This window comes from Pan paniscus, chromosome 1 (genome assembly GCF_029289425.2).
Source record: "Pan paniscus chromosome 1, NHGRI_mPanPan1-v2.0_pri, whole genome shotgun sequence".
Taxonomy (NCBI): Eukaryota; Metazoa; Chordata; class Mammalia; order Primates; family Hominidae; genus Pan; species Pan paniscus.
In genome coordinates, this window is record NC_073249.2 from 207,854,107 (window position 1) to 207,872,577 (window position 18,471).

The 18,471-nt window shown below is 49.5% G+C and overlaps 2 protein-coding genes across 6 annotated transcripts in view; one reads left to right on the top strand and one right to left on the bottom strand.

Annotated features, from left to right (window-relative positions):
- Positions 1 to 1,080: 1,080 nt before the first annotated feature.
- Positions 1,081 to 9,483, bottom strand: MRTO4 (MRT4 homolog, ribosome maturation factor). 3 transcript variants are annotated; one of them, XM_003814433.6, is made up of 8 exons: positions 9,344 to 9,483; positions 6,367 to 6,425; positions 5,158 to 5,261; positions 4,069 to 4,150; positions 3,692 to 3,759; positions 3,229 to 3,380; positions 2,660 to 2,736; positions 1,081 to 2,532 (listed from the first exon to the last, which is right to left on the bottom strand). In XM_003814433.6, the coding sequence occupies exons 1-8, from the start codon at positions 9,369 to 9,371 to the stop codon at positions 2,383 to 2,385; spliced, it is 720 nt and encodes a 239-aa protein (XP_003814481.1). In that variant the 5' UTR covers positions 9,372 to 9,483; the 3' UTR covers positions 1,081 to 2,382. The 3 variants fall into 3 exon arrangements, with proteins under 3 accessions (XP_003814481.1, XP_063450557.1, XP_014199245.1); XM_063594487.1 differs by lacking the exon at positions 9,344 to 9,483 and adding an exon at positions 8,962 to 9,152; XM_014343759.5 differs by lacking the exons at positions 6,367 to 6,425; positions 9,344 to 9,483 and adding an exon at positions 8,962 to 9,258.
- The window catches only part of EMC1 (ER membrane protein complex subunit 1), a 32,799-nt gene continuing 23,798 nt past the window's right edge, over positions 9,471 to 18,471 (top strand). For 2 of the 3 annotated variants that reach the window (XM_008967102.4, XM_055097415.2), the window contains exons 1-4: positions 9,661 to 9,792; positions 16,183 to 16,307; positions 17,196 to 17,261; positions 17,504 to 17,597. In XM_008967102.4, coding sequence (XP_008965350.4) covers positions 9,698 to 9,792; positions 16,183 to 16,307; positions 17,196 to 17,261; positions 17,504 to 17,597 — 380 coding nt within the window. In that variant the 5' untranslated portion in view covers positions 9,661 to 9,697. Of the gene's footprint in view, positions 9,793 to 16,182; positions 16,308 to 17,195; positions 17,262 to 17,503; positions 17,598 to 18,471 lie in introns of all 3 variants that reach the window. The other variant, XM_003814431.5, reaches the window with a different exon arrangement.

The following is an 18,471-nucleotide window of genomic DNA, read 5'->3' on the forward strand; positions in this document are numbered from 1 at the left end:
GCTTTTCCTGGCTCCTTGGCTGCCCACCCTGGAGACAGCCCAACCCTGTGTGTAGTGGCAGGGTTTCCCTCTCCCTGCTGTCCCTAACCCCCTTCTCCAGCTTGGGTATTATATGGTTATGGCTTCCCTTTAGTGAGCACGTTACGTGCCAGGTCTGCAGGCAAAGTGCTTCACACAATTTCTAATTCAGACAAGCGGCCTGAAAAGTCTGAAGCTGAAAGGCTGGGTGACTGACCTGGGTTTACCCAGCTGCTGAGAAGCAGATGAGTGGCTCTGAAGTCAGCTCTGTCTAAAGCTGAGACAGCGCAGAGGCAGGGCTTTAAAGCCCAACGGTCATGGCTGTTTGCAAGCAGTAATGCAAGGCATACATGAATAACCAGAGCCCAGTTAGCGGCGGGGCCATGGCTGGGAGGGGCATGATTAGTCACTGTGCAGCAGAAATGTGTTGAAGTCTAGCTGTCTCCCTTACAGGGCATGCATAGGGACGTGGTCATCCTGGATGGAGCAATTGGAGAAACTGGCAGCAGCAAAGGGCCCCTGGACTCGGCTGTCACAGAGGCCGCTGACCAAGCCTGGCACCTGAACATCCCACTACCTCCTCCAGGTCTGGCTAGACCTGGCTCAGGTGCGGAGGGCACCACCTGCCACCCTTCATTCTCTCCCCCTGGCCAGTTTTGGCCTTAAATGGTTGTAGGCTGCTTTCCCATCTCAGCCCGGTTTGCAGATCCTCCTCTACACTCGTGCAGTCTTCCCAGTCATCCTCACGAGGCGAGAGGGCCGGGCCTGAGCTCTCCTTCAGCACTTCCTGCTGAGGCTGGTGCTTGACCTGGCCTAGGCCTGGGTGAACTTGGTGAATTCCTCTTCTGCCCGAAGCCTGCTTCCTGCTGTCCTTCCCAAGGGCATGGTGAGAAGTGGGCGGGAGTAGGAAGTCTTCAAAGAACAGAGGCATTGAGAGGGTGTCAGGGGCACAATGCCGTTGTGAAGGTCACCCCACACCGTGGGATCCAGCCTGACCTCCCAACAGCAGGGCTGGAGGTGGCCCTCTCTTCCATGCATGGCAGAAAAAAGAGGGCCACTGTACACCCTGAAGCTGATTTACTCTCATTCAGAACTGCTTTCATGAAATACAAATAGAACAATGTGGGCTGGATGCGGTGGCTCACACCTATAATCCCAGCACTTTGGGAGGCCAAGGTGGGTAGATTGCTTGAGCTCAGGAGTTTGAGACCAGCCTGGGCAACATGGTGAAACCCCATCTCTCCTTAAAATTTTAAAACAGAAAAATCAAAAACAAACAAAAACAAATAGAACAAGGTGGACAAAAATCTACCATTAGAGTCACCAAGGATAAAACCTCCCAGGATGCCGTGGACACTTTAGACGCTGGCTCTCAACTCTTGCAGTGACGTCACTCTCAGCCCAAGGCTGTCTTCCTGGCATCCATCAGATCCGCAGCCCTGGTTTGGAAGTGTGTGGAGGGCTAGGAAGGATACCTAATTTTCCTCAGCAAATCCCTCTGCCAAGGGGTACCCAGGACTGAAGAGAAACCCCAGCTCTGGTGTGGAGCTGTGCTGTCATGGCAGTGCCAAGGCAGCCAGTGGAAGTTGGCTGACAAGGCAAACTGAGGCAATCCACGCAGAATTCAATGGCCACCCAGGCTGGAGTGCAGTGGCATGATCATGGCTCACTAAGCCTCCAACTCTCAGGCTTAAGCAATTCTCCCACCTCAGCCTCCCAAGCAGCGGGGACCACAGGCAAGTGGCACCATGACTAATTTTTTTATATTTTTTTAGAGATGGGATCTTGCTGAATTGCCCAGGCTGGTTTCAAACTTCTGGGCTCACCAAAGGCCTCTTTTCTAAGAAAGAGCCCTCTCCCTCCTCTCCCTCTTGCTGTCTCCAGGAGAGACATCCTGCAAGGTTTTTTTTTTTTTTTTTTTTTTTTTTTGGGACAGAGTTTTGCTCTGTTGCCCAGGCTGGAGAGCAGTGGTCCAATCTCAACTCACGGCAACCTCCACCTCCCGGGTTCAAGCGATTCTCCTGCCTCAGCCTCCTGAGTAGCTGGGACTACAGGCACATGCCACTATGCCCAGCTAGTTTTTTTTTTCTATTTTTAGTAGAGACGGGGTTTCACCGTGTTAGCCAGGATGGTCTTAATCTCCTGACCTTATGATCTGCCCACTTCGGCTTCCCAAAGTGCTGGGATTCCAGGCGTGAGCCACCGCGCCCGGCCCACAGTTTTATTCTTTACAGGAGGTCAGTGCCCATCATGTTCCCTGTCTACAGACAAATAAAAAGCTGCTCTCTCCAGAGGGGCGGCAGCAGTCCTGATGGTCCAGTGAGACCCAGAAGCTTCCAGGAGACCTTCAGTCCCGAGTCCCTTTCAGTCATCATCTTCTGAGTCTGACTCTTCTGTGGACTCGGATGCACTCTCTGGCAAGTCGTCTCCCATCTGCTGGAACCTTCCCGACTGTGAATCCCACATGTATTTGATGGTCACCTTGAATTCAGCCATCTCATACCCAAAAAGCTTCTGCAAGAGACAAAGGGAACAAAGAATCAGGAGGAATGAAGGTATTCAAAGTGCAGGGGGGCATTTTCAGCAGGCAGAGGAAAGCCAGCACCCCCGCCTGCAACAGCCTGCAAGGCGCCAGACTCACCAGGACGCGAGCCTGCTCTGGGGTCAGCACATCGCCCTCCTTGCACACCTCGTAGTCAGACAGCAGAGTCACCACACCTACAGAAGAGGGTGGCTCTCAGTTACCTCTGGCCCAGAGGCCTGCAGAGCCCTCTCTGCCCTGGTCATGTTGGGAGGAATCCAGTCAGCCACCTGCCCTCCCCACGGCTCCAACACACACTGGGCAGTGGCTGTCTCCCTGAGGTCCCTTTGATTTGCTGCAGCCTCGACCTCCTGGGCTCTAGTGATCCTCTTGCCTCAGCCTCCCATGTAGCTAGGACCACAGGCACACACCACCATGGCTGTCTAATTTTTTGACTTTTTTTTTTTTTAAACAAGCGCAAGGCCCCTGATGGGCCTCAAGGGCTGCATTTTGGCTGTAAGTTACTGTCTGCTTTCACCCCCACTGTGAGGCATGCACTCTTAGCCCCATTTTCTCATGAGAAAATGGAAGCCTGTAGAAATAACTTGCTCAGCTAGAAAGGGATGAGCTTGCAGGCCCGTGCTCTTGGACTCTAGGCTGTGACCTTTTGGCTCTAGGGCTGCCCATACCTCTCTTGAGGGCGGTGGGCAGGCCCAGCTGCCTGAGCTGTGGCTCCATGGAGTGGGGGAACTGCTCCAGGGGCCCTGGATCCAGGCTCACAGTGAAAGCTGCTTTGTTACCAGCTCGGGCGTAGTCCATTTCTGTGTATTTCGTGAACCACCTAAGGGAAAAGAGAAGTGGTAGGAGGGGATGCTCCTGGCCACGCCACCAGCCCATGAGTCAGGCTCCCCCAAGTGTCCCGTGGCCCTGGGCCTTCCCCCATCACAGACCTTGGCTGCTGGCCAGCAGCCAGCCCAAAGGACCATGCTGGAGAGGACAGAGAGGGCTGTGGTCCCAGGCCACTAGCTCAGTGACAGGCTTCCAGGAGCAGTTCCAACTTGATGCCACATATGGAACGAAGTTCCTGCATCACTCCCTCCCTGAAATCCCCTCTCACCCGCCTCTTTCCCTCCGTTCCTCAGCAGTACTTACTCATTCACCTCCTCCTTTGTGCGGTTGGTGAACAGGAGACCCACCTCACCCCTCAACCTTTTGCTGACCTACAAATCAGGAGTGAGGACAGCTTGGTCACATTAGAGCAGTGGTTCTCTACTAGGCACGTTTTTGCTCACCAGGTACATCTGGCAACATTTAAAGACGTTTTTGGTTGTCATAGCAGGAAGGAGTGGGAGGCAGGAAGCGTGCTATTCCTTGGGTCCGGAGGTGAAGGGAGAACCCAGAGCTTTAAGCCAGGCCCTGCTCTCCCTGAGCCTCCGGCCTGCCGATGGCTGGGGGAGGCTGTCACATGGGAGTAGTGGGAGAGAAGGCGGCTTTGCCTTAGCTCCACCCCGTGAGGGCCAGAGACTTACCTGGTGCAGGTTGTCTTTGTATTCATCAGATGGGCTCCGACCCAAGGCCACCATCATCACCTTGTTTTTGCCAAAGAACATCCTACCAAGCAAGAGAAAGAGCATTCTGTGAAGGAAGAGCCCTGCCCTCCCCATCCCTCAGCAACATGCAAAGTAGCTCCAGTCCCCAGTGAGCTCAGGCCCAGGCTGAGCCAGTGGCACCCACTTCTCCATGCTGCCTGGCCACACTGTCCCCACCTCGGGGTCCCTTTCATTATGTTCCCACCCACAGACTCCTGAATTTTGTCTCCCAGCCCATCACGAGCATCATGTACCAGTTCTCTATCTGGATGTATGCGGGAGGCATGTTAACAGCCTGAACCAGAGCTGGTGCGGCAAGAGACCACCACCAGAGCCACCTGCCCCAGGACAGAAACTTGCCATGTGGCTCCTGCATCCTGCTCTCAGGTCACTGTCTGTGTCGCAGTGTCCATACTGACATTCTAAAACTGGTGTGATGCTCCTAAATGGCCCAGAGTCCAGGGTTAAAGGGCCACTTCTCCTGAAAGGCCCACCTCTCAAACATCTCCTGAGCAACTGCCAAGTCCTGCCCCTAGGAGCTCAGTGCAAAATCTGCTTTTTTTTTGAGGTGGAGTTTCACTCTGTCACCCAGGCTGGAGTGCGATGGTGCAATCTCAGCTCATTGCAGCCTCTGCCTCATGGGTTCAAGCGATTCTTCTGCCTCAGCCTCCTGAATAGCTGGGATTATAGGTGCCTGCCACCATGCCCGGCTAATTTTTGTATTTTCAGTAGAGAAGGGGTTTTGCCATGTTGGCCAGGCTGGTCTCAAACTCCTGACCTCAGGTGATCCCCCTGCCTCAGCCTCCCAAAGTGCCAGGATTACAGGCGTGAACCACCGCACCCTGCCCAAGACCAGCTTTAACAGTGAAAAGGAAGTGCTCTTCAGTGGCAGGTAGCACTTTGTCCTTATTAAGGTGTCAGCGGCATGACCCAGGCACCTAAAGGATCATAAATTGCTCCTGTGCTTTGACTGAGAGCAGCCTGGCCGGGTCCCCACTCAGAAGGGCCTTCTTCCCCCTGCCCGCTCACCGGCTGTGCTTCCAGGCGTTCCGGATGTCCTTCAGCTTGCTGTTCCTCATGTTGGCCACAGAGAAGATGAAAAGGTACTTGTAGGTGTCCACACATTTCCGAAGCTGTGGGACAATTCACGAGGCTCTGAGTTCAAGCAGCAGCATACAACGGGCACTACTCTGGCCTCAGATGAGAATGAATCTGCTCTGGGCCCCTGACAACTATGGAAACTGGAAGAACTGGAGGCCTCTAATTTGGTTGTCTCCTACCTCCATTACTGAAATTAGGATCCCTAACCACAGGGGAGGCTGAGCCATGGATCCACACCCCACGGCCTTTTCCAGGTCTCTCACTTATTTATGACCAACAGTAGAACTGATCATCAACTGTTAACCTAGAAACATTCACCCACATTAGGAAGGGTCCTGCTACATGGAAACACATGGAGCCTCACTGTTATAAGGGGAGGCAGCTGATCGGTACTGCTCTGCACGTGGTGCTGGCCAAAGCCACCATGAGGCGGCCTCTAGGAGTGGAGTCATTGTGCAGGAGGAGACTGTTTCACCCAGCCTGCAGCCCAGGTTGGCAGGTCAGAAGCTATACAGATAGTGGGTTGGTGCAGTCACCTACACCTGGTAAAATCTCCCAGCTCTTTCTTTTTTTTAAAGACAGGGTCTCACTCTGTTGCCCAGGCTGCATACCACCATGTCCAGCTAGTTTTTTTTTCTTTTCTTTTTGTAGAGATGAGGTTTTGTCATGTTGCCCAGGCTGCTCTTGAGCTCCCAGACGCAAGCTATCTGACCCACTTGGCCTCCCAAAGTGCTGGGATTACAGGCGTGGCCCACCGTTCCTGGCCTCCTGTTTTTTGACATTGGGCAGGCTAACAAACCTCTGTAAGCTTCAGTGACCCCAAATGCAAAACAGCAACATCATCACCTAGTACCCACATCACAGGGATGTTATGAGGATGGAGCAGAACAACGCATAAGAAACACAGTGCAGGACAGGGCACAGAGTACGAGCTAGTCAAAGCTGGAAATCATCACTATGGAAGTTTTTGCTGGTGCTGCTGCTGGAGGAAAAAGGCCTGGATTAGCAGCTTGGAGATTTTTTTTTTCCCCCACTAGTATGTTCCCCTGGCCAACAGTCCTGTCCCTGGCCAACAGTCCTATACCTACCTTTATAAACCAAACAATTGCAAGCTCTAGAAAAAGAACAACCTCTTACCTCTTCTATCAGTTTTTGTTTCAATTCCAAGCCTTTCTTGGCAGTTTTGGTTAAGGAGACTAATAAAAACAAAAAGGAGAGAGATGATGAGAGACCAATCTAAATGCATTGGAGACTTATTTTCTTCTCCCCTTTGGCAGAGAGCGCTCAGCTGGATGCAGCCATTCTGAAAAAAGGCAGCAAGGCCTTTGTGGCCATCATTTCTGGCACACAAAGCCATTCCCAGGGCCCATGGAATGCCTACTCATTAGCATTCCTAGGCCTGAAGATCCCTGGATATAACTCCTGCTATTTAGACAAACTAGGCCTTTCTTAGCTCTTAAGGCTGACCCAAAAAACTTGATTGCAGTGTGGGGGTGGAGGCTGTTCCTGCTGCTAGAAGTGCTCTCAGTGGCAGACCTCACCTGCTGGCTGAGGCAGGCCCCTGTTTTTTGTTTTTTTTTTTGACATGGGGTCTCACTCTGTCACCCAGGCTGGAGTGCAATGGCACGATCTGGGCTCACTGCAACCTTGAGCTCCTAGGCTCAGGCAATCCTCCCACACAGGACTACAGGCACACACCACCATGGCCTGCTAATTTTGGCTGGGACCACAGAAATGCACCACCATGCCCAGGTGAGTTTTGTATTTTTTGCAGAGATGGCTTTTGCCATGTTGCCCAGGTTGGTCTCGAACTCCTGGGCTCAAGAGATCTGCCTACTTCAGTCTCCCAAAGTGTTGGAATCATAGGTGTGAGCCACCATGCCTGGCCCCTTGCTGCTCTTGACCATGATGCAGAGGCCACTCTAGCTGGCCTATGCTGTGCAACCATGAGGCTGGGGACTGAATCTCCTGATATGTATCTGCACCCCAGTATTGCAATTTGGACCCAAAGACGCAGCAACACCTCTCTGGGGAGGAACATGTACCTCTACTGTAAAAATGGCTGGGGCGCAATTTGCCCTCTACCCACAGAGTTTGGCATTTGCCAGACCTGACCCAGGCCCCCTCCACAGAATCAAATCGTTCCAGAAACACTTAACAGAACTCCAACTGCAAAGCCCCGGGCGCCTTCACAAAGGGACCCAGGCCTCTCTTCTTTAACCTGCCCGCACTCAGCCCCTCTTAACTAGGTACCACACAGACAAAGACAATGACATCAGTCAATGGTAAGTGGAGCAGAGGAGGGCAAACGAAATATAGCGGGCCACTTCCCATCATTTCCACTGTTATACCTTTGGCTCAAGCCAGCATCACCCTGTCTTGGATTAATGCTGGTCTCACTGCTTCCATTCCTGCCCTCTGCCCTGTCTTCCCCAACTATCCTCACCAAGGCAACCAGAGTGACCCTTCATAAGTAAAGGTAAATCACATGGGTCCTCTGCTACCCACTTCACCTGGGCAGGAAAGCCAATGCCTTGCCAAGGCCGAGGAAGTCCTGCCCTCTATGCCTAACTCCCTCCCCAAACTCTATTTGGCTCCTTCTGCTCCAGCCTCACTGGCCTCTTGTCCCAAACACGTCATATCTGCTCCCATTTCAGAGCCTTTTCACTTCAGGTTCCCTCTACTTGGAACAGCATTCTCCCAGATAATTCCACAGCTGCTCAATTCCACAGGTTGCTCGCTTCCTTTCTTTATTTTCTGCTCATTTGTCACTTCATCAGTGAGACCTTTCCCGACCACACTATACAAAATATCAACATTTCTTCACCCCATTTTCAATCTGATTTTTAGCATTTTGCGGCATATGTTTCTCCTAAAACGTTAGGCTCGATAAGAAATAGGCTTTCCTTGTAACTGCTGTATCCTCTAACGCCTAGAAAGTGCCAGACCCCTAAATATTTTTGAATATTCCAGGGAGCCGGGTTAAGAGAGAGGCCACCACAGCAAAGGTGGTCAAAAATGGTCTCTTAAGAGGTGCGCAAGTCGGGTGTAGTGGCTCACGCCTGTAATCCCAGCACTTAGGGAGGGTGGTTGGAGCCCAGATGTTCGAGACCAGCTTGGCAACACACTGAGAGTCTTCTCTATAAAAAATAAACAAAAAAACCTAGCTGGGTGTGGTGGCGTGCGCCTGTAGTCTCAGCTACTCGGGAGGTTGAGGTGGGAGGATCGCTTAAGCCAAGGAGGTCAAGGCTGCAGTGACTTATTTTACTTATTTATTTTTGAGACGGAGTCTCGCTCTGTCGTGCCCAGGCTGCAGTACAGTGGAGCGATCTCGGCTCATTGTAACCTCCGCCTCCCGGGTTCAAGCGATTCTCCCGCCTCAGTCTCCCAAGTAGCTGGGATTACAGGCACCTGCCACCATGCCCATCTAATTTTTAGTATTTTTAGTAGAAAAGGGGTTTCACCATATTGGCCAGGCTGGTCGGGAACTCCCGACCTCAGATGATTCGCCCGCCTCGGCCTCCCAAAGTGCTGGGATTACAGGCGTGAGCCACCGCATCCGGCCTGCAGTGTTACGATCGCGCCACTGCACTCCAGCCTAGGCAACAGAGCGAGACCCTGTCTCAGAGGGGTCCTATTAACTGACAACTAAGAAGGCGCAAACCATACGAAGAGGTAAGCATGCCAGGCAGAAACAACCGCAGACACACAACGCCAGACACGGGAACAAACCTGTGCTGAAAGAAGGGAAAGGCAGCCAGGGTGGCGGGAGCGCAGGAAGATGAGAAAGGGCCGAAGTTGGGAAAAGTGGGCCGAAACGGCAGCAGGCATAGCCGGGGGCGGTGTTCAGGAGCTGCCTCCCGACCCAGTTGGCCTTGCAAGAGCACCTGAAACTAGGCAAAACGAATCTCCGCTCCCCAGACCCGACCGGGCGTCAGCCACCTCTGGCGGTTTTACAGCCCCGAAGCCCCCATTCCAGCTCGCGAGGCAGCGGAACACCTCGAGGATGTCCTGGCGTTCCAATCTGCGCCCCTGCCGCCCCGAAGCCCTCACCGCAGGCTGGGTAGCCAGCCCACGGAGCTCCCCCCAGCGTCCCGACTCCCCCTTCGCCCACCTTTCTTGTCGCGCTTAGATTTGGGCATCGCGCTGAATCCACGTGCGGCGGAAGACGGTGCACCCCGTTAGGACCCCGGCGGCGCGGGGGCCTCTGGGACGGCCCTCGGGGGCTGCCCCTCGCGTGTGCCTGACCCAATGTGCACTGCAGCCTGCCTCTCCCTGCCAAGCCGCCGCCTGCGCTTTCTCCCGCGCCTGTAGGGCAACTTCCCGTGTGCCGAGGCAGTCCCTGAATCCCGAGCGTCTCGTCCGACCGAGGGCCTCGCGCGCTATCCCAGCTCTGTGGTCCCGAGGAGGCGGAGCCCGCGGCGCGGTGCATGCCGGGACGACGGTGGGTGGTGCGTGCGCTCGCATCATGGCGGCTGAGTGGGCTTCTCGTTTCTGGCTTTGGGCTACGCTGCTGATTCCTGCGGCCGCGGTCTACGAAGACCAAGTGGGCAAGTTTGATTGGTGCGTACGTGTGGAACATATTGAGAGATAAGTGGCTGTTTCCCCAGTACCTGTCTCCCACCTGCTAAAGGTTGTCACTTAACAGGATTGGCCGCATAATTTGCAGGACCCAGTACAAAATGAAAACGTGGGGCCCCTTGTTAAAAAATTATTAAGGATTTAAAGTCGTTGGAAGCAGAGCCTTAAACCAAGTGTTAGGGGTCATTCTAAGCTGATCCTTGCGTGTAAGCCGGCCCTGCCATCCAGGAATGCTTGGGGTGCCGGTCAGAGATCACTGATCCCGTCCTCCCTCGTCAGGTTCGATTTTTTTTGACTGTGAGGTTTCTGGTCTACCAGGGGTCAGAGGTCGCCAAGCTGTCAGTGAACTTTAATTCCTACTCGAATTGGTGTCTTGTAGGCATGTGAACAGGAGCTTTCGTCTTAAAAGTCCTTAACTGAGTCCTTTTCCCCTCTCATCAACCTAGTCTGGCCCTGGGCTCACAGCAGGATTGCCCAAAACACTAAGCAGCTAGAATATGCCATTCACTCATTCATTCATTCACCCACCCACGTCTTCCTTAAGGCCCTGGAGTAGCTTGCTTTTGTTTGAATTTTACTAGTTAAGACTTGTGTGATCTTGGGGAAAGTGACTTAACCACTCTGTGCCTTGGTTTCTTTGTCTGTAGAATGGGTTTACTAACAGTCCGTTATCTCTTACAGTACTTGTGAGAATGAATGAGACAATCCCATTAAATTACTTAGCACAATGCCTGGCTCATTGAATGCAGTCATTAAGCGTTATCTGTTATTATTACTATTTGCACTTTATTCTTCAGGGCCCAGGTCAGATTTCTCCTCCTCTGAAGTATTTTCTGTCTTGGAAAAGTTGATTCGCATATATGTTGAGTACCTGTTATGCTAGACAGTGTGACAAATAAAACATAAGTTACATTTTTAATGATGTGCACAACTGTTCACAATGTCATATATGTATGTTACACATATATATCGGGTGATATGTGTATCTAATTTTGCAGAATACTTGATATATGCAGTTTTCTTAATTTTATTTTCATGAATGAATGAATGAATGAATGGCATTTCCTAACTGCTTAGTGTCTTGGGCAGCTCTGCTCTGAGCCCAGGGCCAGGTTAGGCTGATGAGGGGGGAAAAGGACTCTGTTTAAGACTTTTTTTTTTTTTTTTTTGAGACAGTTTTGCTCTTGTTGCCCAGGCTGGAGTGTAATGGCGCGATCTCATGGCTCACCACAACCTCCGCCTCTGGGGTTCAAGCGATTCTCCTGCCTCAGCCTCCCGAGTAGCTGGGATTACAGGCATGCGCCACCACACCCAGCTAATTTTTGTATTTTTGGTAGAGACAGGGTTTCTCCATGTTGGTCAGGCTGGTCTCAAACTCCCGATCTCAGATAATCCACCCGCCTAGGCCTCCCAAAGTGTTGAAATTACAGGCGGGAGCCACTGCGCCCAGCCAAGACTTTTTAAAATTTTTTGAGACAGGGACTCATTCTCTAGCCCAGGCTGGAGTGCAGTACTATCGTGGCTCACTGCAGCTTTGACCTTGCAGGTTCAAGTGACCCTCCCAGCTCAGCCTCCTGAGTAGCTGGGACTACTGGTGCACACCTCTCTAGTTTCTTTGTATTTTTTGTAGAGACGGGGTTTTGCCATGTTGCCCAGGCTGGTCTTGAACACCTGGGCTCAAGCAATCTGGCTGCCTCGGCCTCCCAAAGTGCTGGGATTACAGGTGTGAGCCACTGCACCTGGCCTACAGTTTTCAGATTGAAAAATAAATGAAGACATACAGGTATGCATCACTTAATGATGGGAATACATCCTGAGAAATGCCCTCTTGTGCAAACGTTGTAGCGTGTACTTATGTAAATCTAGATGGTTTAGCCTACTACACACCTAGGCTATATGGTACAGCCTATTCTTCCTAGGCTACAAACCTGTACGGCATGTTACTGTACTGAAAAGTGTAGGCAATTGTAAGACAATGGTAAATATTTGTGTATCTAAACATAGAAAATGTATGGTAAAAATAGGATATGAAAGATAAAAAATGGTACACTGGTATAGGGCACTTAACATGAATGTATCTTGCAGAACTAGGAGTTGTTCTGGGGTTAGTTAGTAAGTGGTTGGTGAGTAAATGTAAAGGCTTAGGACATTACTGTACACTACTGTGGACTTTATAAATACTGTGCATTTAGACTATACTAAATTTATAAAATTTCTTCAATAATAAGTTAACCTTAGCTTAATGTAACTTTTTTACTTTACAAACATTTTATTTTTTTAATTTTTGACTTTTGTAATAATACTTAGTATAAAACACAGACTTTACAGCTGTACAAAAATATATTTTTAAAATTTATTTTTGACATGGGATCTTGCTATGTTCCCCAGGCAGATATTGAACTCCTGGACTCAAGCAAGCCTCCTGCCTCAGCCTCCCTAGCAACTGGGATTACAGGCATATGCTACCATGCCTGACTTAATAATATTTTTCTTATATCTTTATTCTATAAGCTTTTTCCTACAATACTAAAATTTTTTTTTTCAGTCTTAAACTATTTTGTTAAAAACTAAGACACAGGCCGGGCGCAGTGGCTAACATCTGTAATCCTAGCACTTTGGGAGGCTGAGGTGGGTGGATGGCTTGAGTCCAGGAGTTCAAAACCAGCTTGGGGCTGGGCGTGGTGGCTCACGCCTATAATCCCAGCACTTTGGGAGGCCGAGGCAGGTGGATCACGAAGTCAAGAGGTCAAGACCATCGTGGCCAACATGGTGAAACCCCGTCTCTCCTAAAAATATGAAAATTAGCTGGGCGTGGTGGCACACGCCTGTAGTCCCAGCTACTTGGGAGGCTGAGGCAGGAGAATTACTTGAACCTGGGAGACGGAGGTTGCAGTGAGTTGAGATCACGCCACTGCACTCAGCCTGGCAACAGAGCGAGACTCCATCTCAGAAACAAAACAAAACAAAACAAAAAACAGCTTGGGCAATATGGTGAAACCCCATTTCTGCAAAGCATACAAAAATTAGCTGGGCATGGTGGTGGGTGCCTGTAGTCCCAGCTACTCGGGAGGCTGAGGTGGGAGGATCACCTAAGCCTGGGAGGTCGTGGCTGTAGTGAGCTGTGATGGTGCCTCTGTACTCCAGTCTGGGTGACAGAGTAAGAGCATATCAAAAAACAAGCAAACAAAAAACAAACTAAGACACAAACACATTAGCCTGGGCCTAAATAGGGTCAGGATCATCAATATCACTGTCTTCCACCTCCACATATTGTCTTACTGGCAGGTTTTCAGGAGCAGTAACACCCATGTATCTGTCATCTGTGATAACAATACCTGTTTCTGGAATACCTCTTTTTTTTTTGGGACAGAGTCTTACTCTGTCGCTCAGCCTGGAGTGCAGTGGCATGATCTCAGCTCACTACAACCTCCACCTCCCGGGTTCAAGTGATTCTCATGTCTCAGCCTCCCAAGTAGCTGGGACTGTGGTGCACACCACTATGCCTGGCTAATTTTTGTATTTTTAGTAGAAATGGGGTTTCACCATGTTGGCCAGGCTGTTCTTGAGCTCCTGACCTCAGGTGATCTGCTCGCCTCCGCCTCCCAAAGTGCTGGGATTATAGGCATGAGCCACTGCGGCCAGCTTGGAATACCTCTTGAAGCACCTGCATGAGACTATTTTACAGTTAATTTTCTTTTAATAAGTAGAAGGAGTACTCTAACCATAAAAAGTAGATACGTAAAGCAGTAACACAGTCATTTATTATCATTGTCAAGTATTATGTAGTATACATTATTGAATATGCTGTACTTTTATACAGCTGGCAGTACAGTGGGTTTGTTTACACCACCTTCACCGCAAACGTGATTAATGCATTCGACTACAATGTTATGGCAGCTACAATGTTACTAGGTTATAGGAATTTTTCAGCTCCATTATACTCTTGTGTGACCACCGCTGTATATGCTGTATATGCGATCAATCATTGACCGAAACATTGTTTTGCAGTGCATGACTGTATAGTAAAATGTTAAAAGTATATGTACAAAGCTGGGCACAATGGCATGCACCTGAAATCCCAGCTACTTGGGAGGCTGAGATGGGAGTATTACTTGAGCCCAGGAGTTCAATCCAGCCTAGGCAGCACAGTGAGATCCCATCTCAAATAATAAAAAGTGTATCTATAGTGGTGGTTGTATTAGTTTTCTCAGGCTGCTATAATGAAATACCATAGACTAGGTGGCTTAAACAATAGAAATTGATATTCTCACAGTTCTGGAGGCTGGAAATTCAAGATCAAGGCATTGGCAGGTTTTGTTTCCTCTGAGGCCTCGCTCATTGGCTTGCAAAAGGCTGCCTTCTTGCTGTATCCTTACATGGTCTTTACTGTGCTTACACATCCCTAATGTCTCTTCCTCTATTGGATTAAGGCCTCACCCTTTTGACTTTATTAAAACATAATTACATTTTTAAAGGCCTTGCCGTCAAATACTGTAACATTGGGGGATAGGGTTTCAACACAGGAGTTTTTGAGGATACAATTCAATCCAGAAGAGTGATATATTACATTTTAAAATTTTTATTATTTATTTATTTTTTATTGTTTTGAGACAGAGTCTTGCTCTGTCACCCACGCCGGAGTACAGTGGCATGATCTTGGCTCACTGCAACCTCCGCCTCCAGGGTTCAAACCATTTTCCTGCCTTAGCCTCCCAAGTAGCTGGGATTATAGGTGCCCATCACGCCCAGCTAATTTTTGTACTTTTATAAGAGACGGAGTTTTACCATGTTGGCCAGGCTGGTCTCAAACTCCGGACCTCAAGTGATCGGCATGCCTGGACCTTCCAAAGTGCTGAGATTACAGGTGTGAGCCACCGTGCCTGGTGGAGATTTTTAAATTGTTATAAGTGTTCCCCCCACCCACCCATTTTCTGTAATAAGGAGGCATTACTTTTATATCCAGATAAAACAACAGTATTTTATTTACTTATTTATTTGAGACAGAGGCCCACTCTGTTGCCCAGGATGGAGTTCAGTGACACGATCTTGGATCACTGTAACCTCTGCCTCCTGAGTTCAAGCGATTCTTTTGCCTCAGCCTCCCGAGTAGTTGGGATGACAGGCACGTGCCACCACGCCCAGCTAATTTTTGCATTTTTAGTAGAGATGGGTTCTCACCAAGTTGGCCAGCTGGTCTCGAACTCCTGATCTTAAATGATCCACCCACCTTGGCCTCCCAAAGTGCTGGGATTATAGGCGTGAGCCACTGCGCCTGGCCTGTTTATTTTTTTGAGACAGAGTCTTGCTCAGGTTGGAGTGCAATGGTGTGATCTCGGCTCACTGCAGCCTCGACCTCCTGGGCTCAAGCGATCCTAATCGAGAAAATTATTAGCCTCACACGGTAGGCTACCAAGTACAAAGGAGGTGCTTGCTCTATGCTGTTAAGAAGTGCTGTGATCTCAGTCGGGCGTGGTGACTCACGCCTTTAATCCCAACACTTTGGAAGGCCGAGGCGGGTGGATCACTTGAGGTCAGGATTTCGAGACCAGCCTGGCCAACATGGTGAAACCCCATGTCTACTAAAAATACAAAAAAATTAGCCGGGTGTGGTGGCAGGTGCCTGTAATCCCAGCTACTCGGGAAGCTGAGGTAGGAGAATCGCTTGAACCTGGGAGGTGGAGGTTGCAGTGAGCTGAGATTGCACCATTGCACTCCAGCCTGGGGGACAAGAGTGAGACTTCGTCTCAAAAAAAGAAAAAAAAAAAGAAAGGTAAGGTGCCCTTTTGGGTGTCACTTATCTGAAGGTAAATATGTGCTTCCATTTAGAAGGAAGAGTTAGTATTATCTATTAGGAGCTAATTTTCTTCTCTTACTCTCTTTGCATCTGACTACATTGAATGGAAATCTTGCTTTTGGTCAGAGCTCTTCACTAACAAACACTTCTTTTTTTTTTTTTTTTTTGAGATGGAGTTTTGCTCTTGTTGCCCAGGCTGAAGTGCAATGGCGCGATCTCAGCTCACTGCAACCTCCGCCTCCCGGGTTCCAGGGATTCTCCTGCCTCAGCCTCCCGAGTAGCTGGGATTACAGGCATGCGCCACCATGCCCAGCTAATTTTGTATTTTTCGTAGAGACAGATGGGGTTTCTCCATGTTGATCAGGTTGGTCTCGAACTCCTGACCTCAGGTGATCCGCCCGCCTCGGCCTCCCAAAGTGTTGGGATTACAGGTGTGAGCCACTGCGCCCGGCTAACAAACACTTCTTATATGTCCTAAAATAAATGTGATGGTGATAGCCCTGTGATTTTTTTTCCGGAGCATTTTGTGGAATGGTGATTTTAGCTCCTTACGGTCCCCTGTACTCTTTTTTTCTCAGGAGACAGCAATATGTTGGGAAGGTCAAGTTTGCCTCCTTGGAATTTTGCCCTGGATCCAAGAAGTTGGTTGTAGCCACAGAGAAGAATGTGATTGCAGCATTAAATTCCCGAACTGGGGAGATCTGTGAGTGAACTGAGAACTGTGTCTACTGGCTGCCTCAGGGATGAAAGACTTACCATTGCCAACTCTGCCTGGCTGATTCCTGAATAAGGGACATGTTGGCCCAAAGATGCCTCTCCTAGTGGATTCTGATACTTTTTCTTTTTCAGTCTTACCATCTTTGAATATTTTTATGTTCCTATAACTGACCTTTGCGGTTTATTCTCTCAGCTTGAATCCTGAGTGTCCTTAAATAAGATATTGCTGCAAGCCCAGGCGGGAGGAACACTTGAGCTCAGGAGTTCGAGACCAGCCTGGGGATCACAGTGAGGCCCCATGTCTAAAATTAAAAAAATCAGGCATGGTGGCGTGTGCCTAGATTCCCAGCTACTTGGGAGACTGAGGTGGGAGGATTGCTTGAGCCCAGCAGGTTGAGGCTGCAGTGAGCTGTGATCACGCCAGTTCACTCCAGCCTGGGCAATAGAGCAAGACCTTGTCTCAAAAAAAAGATGCTGCTGCAAAAAACACATTATTCTACTTTGCAGTAAACTCTCAGATACCCTCACTTAATTACCTACACTGGCCGGATGTTTTTAGGCACTAAAATAAGGGAAATAGAATTTATGATCACTATTTTTCTTGTGAATTGGATGGATTTTATTAATCTTATGTTGTTTGTTTATATGTTTGATGGGGTGGTAGTGGGGCCTGGACAGTAGTGGCCCCTCTTAACCCCTTCTACCCTCATTACCCCGTGAATGGGACTGGATCACTGCCAGTTAGCTATACTCCTTCACTCCCTCGAAATAAAATTGGACGTTGCTGTGCAAATGAAGAGCTCTTCATTTATTTCTTAGTCTTCTGGGTTTCTACCTTTTGTTCATAGTAACGTCTAACTTTCATGTCTCTCAGTGTGGCGCCATGTTGACAAGGGCACGGCAGAAGGGGCTGTGGATGCCATGCTGCTGCACGGACAGGGTAAGCAAAGTCCTCCCATGTCTCCATTGTGCGGCCAGCTCCCTGTCCCATTCCTTGGCTCCTTGATCTGTACAGGGTCTGGTAGGGAAAGGAGACTCGGGACTCCTGACAGTGAAGGTCAGGTACCTGTTTAACATGTATTTGCATCCAGAAATCAGAGGTGAGGCCACTGCTCACAGTGGGACCCTAGGAGGTGACGGAGCAAGTGGGAAATGACTTCACCACGATCTTTTCTTTTCCAGATGTGATCACTGTGTCCAATGGAGGCCGAATCATGCGTTCCTGGGAGACTAACATCGGGGGCCTGAACTGGGAGATAACCTTGGACAGTGGCAGGTAGGGGAGAAACTGGATTTTATCTTGACTGAGTTAAAGGCTTCACCGGAACACAGATCTGCATAGACAGCAACTCTGGGCTTTTGGCTTTTTCCCAGGGACCACTGAAGAGCCAGCCATTGACATTGAGTACCCATTGTGGATATGCTTGCTCAGGCAACATGTATTGAGCGCCTGTTAGATGCAGAGTTTCTAGGTGCAATGTTTGCGCTTGTGCATGAATGCTGTTCTTAATTTCACTGTGATTCGTGAGTTTTGCAATGTTCCAGATATAAGAACATAATATAAAACTTCCACTGTTTAGTTTTGTTTAAAGAACAACCTGACCTATTGTTAACATCTTTGCTAAAGTTGTTTATTTTTATTTATTGAGTTTTTTGAGACATAGTTTCACTCTGTCACCCAGGCTAGAGTGCAGTGGTGTGATCTTGGCTTATGGCAACCTTCACCTCCCAGGTTCAAGCAGTTCTCGTGCCTCAGCCTCTCCAGTAGCTGGGATTATAGGCATGTGAACCACGCCTGGCTAATTTTTGTATTATTAGTAGAGACGGGGTTTCACCATGTTGGCCAGGCTGGTCTCGAACTCCTGACTCCGTGATCCTCCCACCTTAGCCTCTCAAAGTGTTGGGATTACAGGCATGAGCCACCGGGCCCGGCCCCTAAAGTTGTTCAAATGATAGGGTCATTTGTATTAGCTTATACATTTTCTGATAGTAATTCATTTGGTAAACACGTGCTGAGCCCCAGGCGATGAGAACACATGGGACTGTGAGACAGTTGCTGTCATCGAGGATTCCGCTGTCCATTGGGAGGCAGGCAGGTAGCACAGTAATGACAGCACTGTCTCATGGATATGTGGCAGAGGGTAGGTCCA

Coding starts and splice junctions, on each gene's coding strand:
- MRTO4 (XM_014343759.5), bottom strand. CDS start 9,060: ATGCCTGCTGCCGTTTCGGCCCACTTTTCCCAACTTCGGCCCTTTCTC. Junction 5,262..8,961: donor TTTCCCTTCTTTCAGCACAG/GTTTGTTCCCGT, acceptor ATTGTCCCACAG/CTTCGGAAATGTGTGGACAC. Junction 3,760..4,068: donor ACAAAGACAACCTGCACCAG/GTAAGTCTCTGG, acceptor CCTGATTTGTAG/GTCAGCAAAAGGTTGAGGGG.